Source organism: Hippopotamus amphibius, chromosome 9 (genome assembly GCF_030028045.1).
Source record: "Hippopotamus amphibius kiboko isolate mHipAmp2 chromosome 9, mHipAmp2.hap2, whole genome shotgun sequence".
NCBI classification, from domain to species: Eukaryota; Metazoa; Chordata; class Mammalia; order Artiodactyla; family Hippopotamidae; genus Hippopotamus; species Hippopotamus amphibius.
Genome location: NC_080194.1, coordinates 131985003 through 131997875, shown reverse-complemented (window position 1 = coordinate 131997875; position 12873 = coordinate 131985003). Strand labels below are relative to the sequence as shown.

Below are 12873 nucleotides of genomic sequence, written 5' to 3'. Positions count from 1 at the left end.
GTAGGTGCTCAAAAATTGTAGCTCTGATCTATACAGACACACCTCAGAGATACTGCAGGCGCAGTTCCAGACCATTGCAATAAAGCGAATATTGCAATAAGCAAGTCAACACAATTTTTCTGGTTTTCCAGTGCATATCAAAGTTATGTTTATACTATCCTGTAGTGCATTAAGTGTGCAATAGCATTGTGTCTGAAAAAATGTACAAACCTTAATTTAAAAACACTTTATTGCTGAAAAATGCTAACCATCATCTAAGCCTTCAGTGAATCGTCTTCTTGCCGATGAAGGATTTGAAATATTATAAGAATTACCAAGCTTTTTTTCCGGTTATCACAGCGTGAGGCACCATGAGCAGCAAAGTGTCCCGCGACACCCTCTACGAGGTGGTGCGGGAAGTCCTGCATGGGAACCAGCGCAAGCGCCGGAAGTTTTTGGAGACAGTGGAGCTTCAGACCAGCCTGAAGAACTATGATGCTCAGAAGGACAAACGCTTCTCGGGCACCGTCAGGCTTAAGTCTACTCCCCGCCCCAAGTTCTCCGTATGTGTTCTGGGGGACCAGCAGCATTGTGATGAGGCTAAGGCTGTGGACATCCCCCACATGGACATTGAAGCGCTGAAGGAACTCAACAAGAATAAGAAACTGATCACGAAGCTGGCCAAGAAGTATGATGCCTTTTTGGCTTCAGAGTCCCTGATCAAGCAGATCCCACGAATCCTGGGCCCAGGCCTACATAAGGCTGGCAAATTCCCTTCCTTGTTGACCCACGATGAGAACATGGTGGCCAAAGCTGATGAACTGAAATCCACAATCAAGTTCCAGATGAAGAAGGTGTTGTGTGTGGCAGTGGCTGTTGGCCACGTGAAGATGACAGATGATGAGCTTGTGTACAACATCCACTTAGCTGTCAACTTTCTGGTGTCATTGCTCAAGAATAATTGGCAGAACGTCCGGGCTTTGTACATTAAGAGCACCATGAGCAAGCCCCAGCGCCTGTACTAAGGCACAGCTTAATAAACCAAACTCCCACCATTAAAAAAAAAAAAAAAAAAGAATTACCAAAATGTGACACAGAGACACCGAGTGAGCAAATACTGTTGGAAAAATGGTGCTTATAGACTTGCTCAACACAGGGTTGCCACGAACATTCAATTTGTAAAAATGCAGTATCTGTGAAGCACAATACAGCAAAACAATAAAATAAGGTGTGCCTAATTAGTGTCTCACTTTGTTCTCATTTCTGAATAGCATTTCTCCACATTTACATATATAAACTCTTCCCCTCCCTCACCAGACTCTAGCCCCACTGGTCTTCCTTTTCTTCCACAGATGAGTTACTTTCCTGCCTCAGGACCTATGCACATTCTGTGTTTTCTGCCTGCCTTCACTTTCCCCCACACTTCCCTTGGATGGTTCCTTCTCATTCATCCTTGGGTTTCACATGAATTGTCACTCCCTCAGTTGACGTTAGCCTTGTCATCCTTTATCCCATCACCTTCCTTATTTCCTCCCATACTTATCACAAGCAGTAACTCTTACACTTTTTTAATCTATTAGATCTGAAAATAGTCTTACCCCACTCAAATACAGACTCTAGAGGTCAGAGATCTAGCTGGTTTTCACTCCATTAGCAAAGTGTCTAATTAGATAATGTAAGAAAAAGGTTTGTTGAATAAATATATGAATACAGAAGTCATCCTCTATGGAAAGGATATCAAACAATGTAAAATGGCCTATTTTCAACAGCAGATTTATAGGAATGCAAATGCATTCTTCATGCTGCCCGTTGTTATATCAACTACGATGTTTTTTAAAAAGATCAAAGATAGACTATTAAGATTCAGTCCTGGCTTGACATTCCTATAGGAAATAAAGGAATGCAGTTCTATTATGTACTTTTATGGTGGTATGACTTGATACATGTAAATAGCTTACAGAACCTAGGAGAATAAAGGGTTGTAATATGCCTCAAACTATCCACTCATGTATTCAATCATTCATTAAACAAAGATATGCTAATCACCTACTACACATCCAAACACCATATGTTAGGTGCTACGCACTCGAGGCCTTCCCAGTCCATCAAGTGGGTTTATACGCCCTCATTTTATTTTACATTTAACTTCCCTCATTTACAAAATCATAAGTCCTTTGACTTAAGGGGCTTGTGTCAAACATGTAGCAGAAATAGGAGTGTAAATACATGGCAAACAAGCACTACTCTCCTAGCCGGCTCTCACAGCAGACATGGCTAATCAATCACAGCACTCATGCTCACTGAGCTTGAATCTAGCCTCAAAATCCCTTTCAACACTCTACTTCCAGTCATCGGTGACAGCAGCCAAAAGGAAACCTCTGTGCCTACTCTGGGTAGAAAAAAGAGCCCAGGCTTTGGAGTCAGACTCCGTTGTACCAATATTTGAATCCATGTATCAGATAGTCTGTGCCTACTTACTCTGTCAGATATAGATAATCCCACCCACCATGGAGGCTCATTAAGAGAATTAAATGAGAAATAATATATTTGAAACACCTGGCACACAGCAGGTATCCAACAAATGCTAACGATTGATGTTATTACTTTTACCCCAACTAAGCCTCATAGAGTGTTTCACATGCAGTGATGCTTAATAAAATAGGCTGGAGTGAGCAATGACCTGCTGAAGCAACCCCAATGGGATACAATGATGCAAAACCAGGCAAAGGGAGCCAAAAATGATGTCCTCCCTCTGTGCCCTCTACCCACCCTGATATACCCCATTTCTTTCCCATACTTTTACTAAAAAGTACCCTGGGACGCAGGGGATGCTCAGAGAATTCCTGATGGAAAATTCAGAGACTGCATCTTTTGTTCTTGAGTGCTTTTCTTAGCTTGACCTGATTTTGCTCCAAGGGTAAGAACCAGTGGCATGTTGGGGGCATTTTGGAATTCAGAGCCCAAGGGCAGGTAAGTACTTGATCTTAATCACAGATAGGCCAGGGCTTACGGCTTGCCACTGGAGAACTGCCCAGTTATAGGATATGAAATGAATCCGCGGATCTGCTGGGTTTTTTTCCCCTTTGTATCCACCATCTCCTCCCTCTGGATTTTAAGATTTCCTTTTAAACATAATAATTAAATGTGGAACATTGCTGCTGGGGATTTAATAGTCTGCTTGGCAATACTTGAAAATCAATATTATAATCCTAAGCAGACAATTAGTAAGGTTACTTGGCATCACCAGAGTTAAGTTTGTTTTTTTTTAATTGTGCACATCAACACAACATAGTCATTTCATAAATATTAAACACGCCCAATCCCCTCCTTAGTTTGCTTTTATGCTAATGAAATTGAGGGCCAAGATGGAGAGGGCCATCCTGAGGGGACCTAACACAGAGAGAAGCCCCAAGGAATGAAAAGGGAGGAACTGCTATCGAAAAAAATCAATTGTGCTCAAATCAGTGGACTGGACTTTGTGTGACACAATTCTTTTAATGGATGTAATGTCTCTTGGCATGTAACCTGGCATTTGCTAAACTTTGATACCCACACTGAAAGTCTAGTCCATAAGAATAAAACCCTGATGAAGCGACAAGAAAAAGTAAGAAGAGCAATTACTTGAGAAAACGTGCTCAGTGTTGTATTTTGACAGCATCCACTCAACAAATTTTTACTGAGCACCTACTATGTAAGGAGAGAGTGCCAGGCACTGTGCTAGGTTCTGGGAATACAGTAGGAAACAGGACAGACAAGGTCCCCATCTTGTGGAGCTGATCTTTAAGTGGAGAAGATACAAAAGAAACAAGCAAACAAGATGATGTTTAGGTAGTGATACGAGCTACGATGGAAAGAAAATGGTGACCTAATAGAGAGGGATGGTGGTAGGATTCTGTACATAGGGTGGGCTGCTTTCTATTGGGAGGCTTCCCTAAAGGGATAACAGGGTTTTTTTTAATAGTTTATATTCTTCTCAGTGTACAACTGTCAGAACAGTCCGTTGTGGATGGGTTTTTTTTGTTTTTTTTAATATTTATTTATTTATTTAGGCTGCGCGGGTCTTAGTTGCGGCACACGGGATCTTCCCCAGTTGCGGCATGCAGACGGGATCTAGTTCCCCAACCAGGGATTGAACCCGGGCCCCCTTGCACTGGGAGCTCAGAGTCTTACCCACTGGGCCACCAGGGAAGTCCCCCTAGAGGGATAACAGTTTAGCCAAGACCTAAACGATGCAAAGAATGAGAGAAAGCAGAAGGAAAAGCAAAAGGAAAGCCCCTACCTAAGGTGAAAGCAATCCTGACTCATTTAAATAAGAACAAAGAGAGCTCACTACGGTCAAGCGAACGATATGGATATTGTACTTGGGCCAGTTTATGTGAGACCAATTAGGCAAGTGAGGAGTTTGTTATTGTTATTGCAATAGAAATGGGCCACAGCAAGCTCAACTGCAGAGTTTCAAGCAAGAAGTGACAGAATGAAGTTCGGGTGAAGACCCAAACGTCACTATGGCCCAAACTGCCCAATGCCAAATGCAAGAGCACTCTACCTGGAGTTTGGAGACTGGGGTTCTAATCTTGTTCTGCCACTTAACTAGTACTGTAAGCTTAGACCGGTCACAACTAGTTAAAGCGCCTGGGCTTCATTAGTTTATTCACCAAGAATTTACTAACTGTGTGTTCAAGTGTAAATGCTGGAAATAGAGATACACAGAAAAGAAAACAATCTCAGAACTCGAAGAGCTCATAGTCTGATAGAATAAAATCACAGCAGAGTTAGCACATTTCTGGATAAATCTGAGTATTCCTGGCTAAGAGGCTATAGTCCCAGGTGATTTTTCTAAGAATTAGATAAGATAACCTAAGTATTGAAAACTATGGGTAATTTATAAATGGTAGCTTTTGCTTATAGAAATCAGCATTCTTTCTATTGCAAGTGACAGAAACCCAACTCACACTGATTAAATTTGAAAGAAATTCATTCTGTTACTGAAAAGCCCATGGCTTCAGGTACAGCTGGATCCAGGACCTCAATTTTAGAAATAAACTCACTCTCTCCCCCTCTACATTCTGCCTTTCTCCTCAGTGGCTCTATTCCATGGCAGGATCACCTCCTTGTGATGGCAAGATAGCTTCAAGCAGCTCCAGGTGTGCTTCCTATCCTTCTAGCAACCCTAGAAGTAAGTGATTTTTCTCTCCAACAGTTCAACGGCAAAATGATGGATTAGTTATGCTGAAATAAAATGAAGTATTCTAGTTTACAAAGAATTAATAATTATATGACTGGAGATTATTTTGTATCTATAAAGAGGCCATGATTAATGACAGAAACAAGATTTTCAGTACCACACTATGTGAATATTTTCATAATTTTATACATGTATATAATACTCATGTAAATAAAATAATAATGAATACATGTTTTAAAGAACCATACCAGGATCTGAACCAAGCCACCTCTAAGCTGATGAACAAAACAAAAATGTTCACAAGGACCATTTTTTTAAAATATGCTTATACAGTGGTAATCATTTTGTAATGTATGGAAGTGTCAAGGCACTATGTTGTGTACCTGGAACTAACATGGTGTTGTGGATCAATTATACTTCAATGAAAAAAAGAAGCAGGATCAGGGATTAAATCATCTTTCTAATCTTTTCTTAGGGAAACTACCTCATTTGTATTTTCTTTGGATACAGACAATATTCTCTCATATCTTTAGTGCACATTCTTTGTATATATATGTATCACTGAATCACTTTGCTGTACAACAGAAATTAACACAACATTGTAAATCAATTATACTTCAATAAAATAAAATTTTTTAAAAGTGTACATTTTTGTCCTCACTAATATAATTTTTAACATATTAAACATGCATGTTCTCTTTTTTAAAAATTCTTATACAATGTCCTTGTCAGCTATTATCAAAGAATTGTTTGATCTATGACCTTCCTTGACTTTGAATATATGCACTAAATATGTCTAAACAATGCCTCTGAAGAATAAGGTGCTTTCTCCATTCCTTGTTATTACTCAATAAAGAAAATCAAAAATCACATACTTCCCTTGCACAACTTCCAATTCATGAGTTTTGGGCAATTCAATATTTTGTTAAAATATATCTGAATATTTCAAAGAGCTTCCTTTGGATAGCAGGTAAGGCATCTAAAGAGGCACTGCATCAACAGCTATGAGGTCTATCCCTTCATTTCACACCCTTAAGTCCATTTCTAAGAACTGCCAAGTATACATGTATTTGTGATCAGTAATTGTGTCCTAAATATTAAACAGTATTGACAAGTTTCATGCTTGTGTCACTTTAAAAAAAAAAAAATACATTTCCCTGGACCTCAGTTTCATTATTTTTAAAATGCAGAAAATGGGCTGACTATAAGCTCCATGAAGTCATACATATGTATATGCATATGCAATACCTACATACATATATATGCATGTGCGCACATGCACACACACACACACACACGCACACACACACACACTGCCAATCTCTATATCCCCAGCACCAAGCCCCAATGCCTGGCACATAGTAGGTACAGTACTCAATAAAAACTCATCCAATGCGTAAACCATTTAAGGAATGATCAGTAATTTCCCAAAATGTAAATCCATGTTCTCATTTTCAACTGACTGAGGCCAAAAAAAATGAGAAAATATAAGGATAGTGGAATGAGTTTTTTGTGAGTCAATTTCACTCAATTTAGGAATTATATTTTATATTGAGATCTATTTTTTACCTAAATGTTTGGTGGTAAAATGCCCATATCATTTACGAATTGATGCTAATAGTATCTCATAGTTACTTTTTACATAATTTCCTTTCTTGCAAAATTGAAAGTTAGCACATCATGGTGGTTCCCCAGTTCTATTTTTTTTAACTTTTAGTTATTTTCGAAACCAAAAAATGTGGTAAACCAAAGGCAAAATGAGGGACTTCCCTGGTAGCACAGTGGATAAGACTCCACTCTCCCAATGCAGGGGGCCTGGGTTTGATCCCTGGTCAGGAAATTAGATTCCACATGCATGGCACAACTAAGAGTTCACATGCCACAATTAAGAAGCCTGTGTGCCACAACTAAGGAGCCCATGAGCTGCAACTAAGGAGCCCACATGCTGCAACTAAGCAGCCAGCAAGCCACAACTAAGGAGCCCATGAGCCGCAACTAAGACCTGGTGCAACCAAATAAATAACTATTTAAAAAATAAAAATAAAAAAAAGTCAAAATGATTCCCAAAGTTCCCTCCAACTCTGAAATTCTCTTGAGATCGACTTTTCTCGCTGGGTGGTTTGAGTAAATATAATACATCCAGGGTGTGATTCAGCACCGTGGACAGATCTCAGAGAAGTAGCCCATCTCCCTAGACTAAGGACTGGATTTCAACGTGTGAAATCCAGGCTCTGTCTACAGTGCGGCAGCCTTCGTGCGAGCACACAACTCCAGGCCTAATACCTAAATTAATGAGTTTAAGTCTCCATTTAATGAAATATTCAGCTTATGATTACACTTAGTTTCATTAACTGCATTCTCAGACTAATGTGATGGGATTTCCTTTTCAACTTGTAATTAACTTTACTGAGAATCCTTATTGGGATTTTTTTCAGGCAATTTCCTAAAGCCTTATTATAAATTATATTAATATATGTATTATGGTATTAAACTATGTTGCTTAGTTTTCTATTGGCTGTTATTTTTAAAAGAAGAAAATACTCAATGCTAATCTCCAAGAAAAGCCAGCTGACTTGAACTTAAAGGCTGTTCTGAAAAGAATCTGTATTCAACTCCTGAAAGCTCATCCTGAAATTTTGGTCTTCCCATGTCAAACATGGCATTTTAATATTCCTACCAAAAGCAGTGTGACCCTAACTGAACAAAAGTCTCTTCTCCCTTTTATATGATTTGTATAAAACTAATCAGAACTGCAAGAGAGATCTGTATTCTAGGACTGATAGTTCGCCCCTCAATCAAAAGCAAGCAAAGTCAGTACATAAAAATGTTCTGCTTTCTTTTGCTCTGATTCTTGGAAAGTTGTTGGGAAGTATTTCTCTTCAAGAACAAAATACCTATTTCTCAGGAAAATCATTCCCAATCTCTCTTCCCTGCTCATCAGCCCCAGGTGTTTTGAGCTCGGCCCCATGATGCTCCCATAGCATTCCATACTTACTCCTATCGTGCTGCTTTGCCATTACCTGTTCTCTCTTCCATCTCCCTGATTGTATCATAAGCTCCAAGAGGATATTTCTTATTTTTGTCTCATACATCCTCATACCTCCAGTTTTCCTAGCACACTGCCTGACACATAGCAGAATTTTAATAAATATCAGTCCAATGTTTATTAAGGACATGGAAATATTAATGACAAGAAAGCAAATGATCGGCTAACATCTGAGTCCTCCAGAACAGAAATGATGGCTTTATCCAGTTGGTCCATTTTCAAAGATGAGTGTCATTTAATAGTGATTCTTGGTGAGGATCAGTAAATAAGGAGGAGAAGGAGAAAAAGAGACATCATCTAGTACATCACCTGGTGCAAGTCCCTGGGAAAGGCATGAGTAAAGTCATGAATAGAGTTCACGCCTGAACCCACGTCTACAGTCTGAACTCCTTACTAAATATCTCTCTGGCCTTGGGCAGGTTACTTAAACTCTCTATGCCGCAGTTTCCTCATCTATTATATGTAGGTGCAGTACCTATTTTAATTATTTCATAGACTACTGTGAGAAGGAAAATGCATGCATGTGGTAGATGCAGAACAAACATTATTCTGTTTCACTTATTCCTCTTTTTTTTAATCCACACTGTCAATCACATAGTAGGCAGGTTGCATCTTGAATCCCAATATCTAAATAGAAATGCTCTCCCAAAGGAACTGGATAGGCTTTCCCTAGAATAGAAGGAGCAGAACTTGGCATCTTTTAAACTAAACCAGGCACTGTGAGAAGCACTTAGGCTTTCTTTACAGATAGTCCTACAGCTGGCTGGAAGCACTTTGGAAAGGCAATGTAGATCCAATTAGGCAATGCCATGTGGCCAGCATTAGTAGCAATTTTTGAAAAGAGCCCAGGATATGACTTACAGAAAGTGATGATTTTTTTTCTTTTAAGGGCTCTGTTTCTGTTGCTTGTGCATGCACACGCGTACACACACACACACACACACACACACAATCTTATTTTCTAGGTAGAAATACAAGACATGTTTGGGGCCAGACAGATTCCTACGGGTCTGGTCTGCCAGTGTAAATAAATATTAAAAACAACACTCCTACCAGAACAAAAGCTCATGTGTTTTAATGGGAATAGAACAAGAACATAAGACAGGAACAAATGGCTAAGAATGGGACAGCTGCTCCATCCCAACTATTTCCTTGGGAAGGAATTGACAGTTTCTTCAGTTCTCATTTGCATCAAAAACATTAGTAGTAAAACACACACACACACACTCACACACACACACACACAATGGGGTTATCAACAGGCACACAGAGTGAAAACATTTTCACTGTAAGAAAACCGCACAACAAATTCCTGCTGATGTGCACCACTGGCCGCTAGTGAACGGACCACCTTAACATTAACTCTCACTCATTCCACAAATAATAACAGTAACGACCAGGACGTCCCTGGTGGCGCAGTGGTTAAGAATCCACTTGCCAATGCAGGGGACACAGGTTCAATCCCTGGTCCGGGAAGACCCCACATGCCTCAAAGCAACTAAGCCCATGCGCCACAACTACTGAGCCTGCGCTCTAGAGCCCATGAGCCACAACTACTGAGCCCATGTGCCGCAGCTACTGAAGCCCTCGCGCCTAGAGCCCGTGCTCCACAACAAGAGAAGCCATTGCACTGAGAAGCCTGAGCACCACAAGGAAGAGTAGCCCCAGCTCTCCACAACTAAGAAAGCCCATGTGCAGCAACAAAGACCCAACACAGCCATAAATAAATAAATAAAATAATAGTAACGACCAATATATATGTTACCAGGCATTATGCTAAGTCTTTTATATGTGTTAATTCATGTAATCTCCCCAGCAATCTTGTAAGGTAGATGTTATTTGATTCTTTTCATCAAATGGAAAACTGAAGTTTACAGCATTAAATGAATTTTTCCAAGACTGCACAGCTAACAGGTGACAGAGCAGACACCCAATCCAGCCATGTCCACCTCCCAAGCTCGTATCCTCCACGCCCTCCCTACACCATCTCAAAGACATATTGTCTAGTACTTAATGAGCATCATCACATGTCAGGATCTCATCTAGAGCACTGAACACTTCAAGAGAAAACCGGAGCTCTTGATTTAAACCACACAAAGTCAACTCAGGCTACGGCACTGAACCTAAAAATGTTTTTAGTGGATCTAGTATAGACCCACCCCCTAACTCTTATCAACGCTATAATTTAATGACCTGTGTGCCAAAACCATGACAGTTATAGATCTTCAGATGGAAAGACCACCTGTCCAGTCATTTCAGGAACAAGAGTATAGGTAGCTGTCACTTCTTAGAAGAGAGTTAAAGCCTCATATGAGTTGGAATTCACCAAGTTCCCTCAAAACTCAAAATCCCAAGGGTCCTGCTGATGGGTTCCCCTGGACCTCTTATGGAACTTGTGTCAGAGATTCACTCATACATGCCGTGTATTCCTTCATTCAACAAACATTCACTGAACACTGTGTAATTTCTAGGCACTGGAGGTACAGGGGAGAGTAAAACAATGTAAACCCTGCCCTTGTCCCAAGGAAACTTAAAACAGCAACCTCTACCCTGCTTCTCAAACACAGTCCTCCTGGAGACCTAGTCCAACTACAGTCCTGAGAAGGAGCCCGAGATACTCTCCATCACACCCAACTGATTGACCTGGAGTCAGACAGCTGATCCAGGGAAGCCAGGCCATTGGTTGGTCAGAAACCAATCACATTTTCTCTCTCTGGATAAAGTGAACTGAAAGACACAGTGATGGGGCACATTAAGGACAGAACTGATAGTGATGGTTTACCCACTTCCCCTCTTGAAGTCCCTGAGGTGTCCTGATTCTCAGCCTTCCTGAGCTTGGATATTCACCAGAAGATAACATGAGTGCATCTATTAAAGTTCAGGCTATAGAGTCAGACAGACCTGGGCTTGAATCCTGGTTCCTCCATCTATTAACTATGATATCATGGACAAGCTCTTTAATTTTTAATTGTATTATGCATATTTTCAAATACACACAAAGATAGAAAGAAAAGAATAATGAATCCCTATGTAGTATTTGGTCACCCAGCTGCAATAACAATACTTTTCCCATTTTGTTTCATCTGCCATCGCCCACAATTTTGTATTTTCCTGATGATATGAAAGTAAATCTCAACAAACATATGGATACCAAGAAGGGAAGGGGGGGATGATTTGGGGGATTGGGATTGATATATATACACTAATATGTATAAAATAGATGACTAATGAGAAAAAAAATCAAATTGTACACTTTAAATATATACAGTTTATTGTATGTCAATTATATCTCAATAAAACTCTTTTTAAAAGAAAAAAAATAATAAAAGTAAATCTCAGTCACCACGTCCGACAAGTTCTTTAATTTCCATGAATCTCAGTTTTCTCCTTCCTAAAACAGGGATAATGATACCTCTTCCATAGGCTTTTTCACTTATTGGACAAAAATTTATGGAGCTGCTGTCATGAGCCAGCCCAGTCCTGCCGTGGGGGTTACAGCTGTGACAACAGAAACCATTTGTTCTCGTGGAGTTTACATTGTACTGAAAGAAGCATAAATAAAATAAGGAGAAAGACAACTTCAGAGAACGCAGAAGTTACGAAGAGAAAAATGGGAAAAGGGGGAACAGTGGGTGACTTGGGGGCCAGAGGTAAACAAGGAAGTCCTCTCTACTGAGGTGGCGATAGGGGTAAGAGGTGAGATGGAAGATTCCTGGGAGCCTGTGTTGTAGTCAGGAAGCACAACATATGCAAAGGCCCTGAGGCAGGAATGAGCTAGGCTGTTCAAGGGTTGCTTTGCATATGAAAGGAGCTGATATATTCAAAGCATTTAGCACAATGCCTGGCACAGAGGAAGAGCTCAATAAATAATAGTTATTATCCCTTCTAAGGGAAGACTCATCATAAGACAGTACATTGGAGTGTATTTTGGAAACAGTTCTTTCCTGGAATGCCAAAACTGCTCTTTTGGTTCACTTAACATATCCTTTCTTGCTCCTTCCGCACACATCTGTACCACAAGGAAAGGTAATGTAGTATGGTGGTTAAAAACACAGACCTTGGGATGTGACTGGCCCCATTTAAATCCCAGCTCTACCACTTAGTAGCTGTATGAACTTTGGACAAGCCACTTAACCCCTCTGACTTCAGTTTATCTGTCCTTATGATGGTGAAAATAATTCTAACAACCCAATAAATTTTGTAGGATTCAATGTGGTAGGGGTTTAGAATGCTGTCTGTTCAGGTAACTGTTACTATTACACTATCTCACATATTTCTTTTCTATCTATATTGACCTTTTTGCCTGTCCTGCTTAGGAAATTCCCCCCAATTATTTTTACTTATTTATTTATTTTTAATTTTTTATTTATTTTTTATTGAACTATAGTTGATTTACAATGTCAACGTTAGTTTCAGGTGTACAGCACAGTGATTCAGATCTTTTCCCTTATATGTTATTATAAAATATTGAGGCAAGCTCCCTATGCTGTACAGTAGGTCCTTCTTGATAATTCCCATCCGCAATTTTTAAAAAGTATTTGGATGTAAAAGAATGAAATTAGAACACTTCCTAACACCATACACAAAAATAAACTCCAAATGGATTAAAGACCTAAAGGTAAGGCCAGACACTATAAAACTCCTAGAGGAAAACATAGGCAGA

The 12873-nt window shown here is 39.8% G+C and overlaps 2 protein-coding genes across 2 annotated transcripts in view; one reads left to right on the top strand and one right to left on the bottom strand.

The window, feature by feature from the left end:
* SHISA9 (shisa family member 9) overlaps positions 1 to 12873 on the bottom strand; it is a 309243-nt gene that overhangs the window by 278936 nt on the left and 17434 nt on the right. The gene's annotated exons all lie outside the window — the stretch shown is intronic.
* On the top strand, positions 345 to 1046 carry LOC130861372 (60S ribosomal protein L10a-like). Its single transcript, XM_057750201.1, has one exon. The coding sequence runs from the start codon at positions 351 to 353 to the stop codon at positions 1002 to 1004; it is 654 nt and encodes a 217-aa protein (XP_057606184.1). The 5' UTR covers positions 345 to 350; the 3' UTR covers positions 1005 to 1046.

What these genes read in the sequence shown, in the direction of transcription:
- LOC130861372 (XM_057750201.1), top strand. Translation starts at nt 351, where the DNA reads ATGAGCAGCAAAGTGTCCCGCGACACCCTCTACGAGGTGGTGCGGGAA.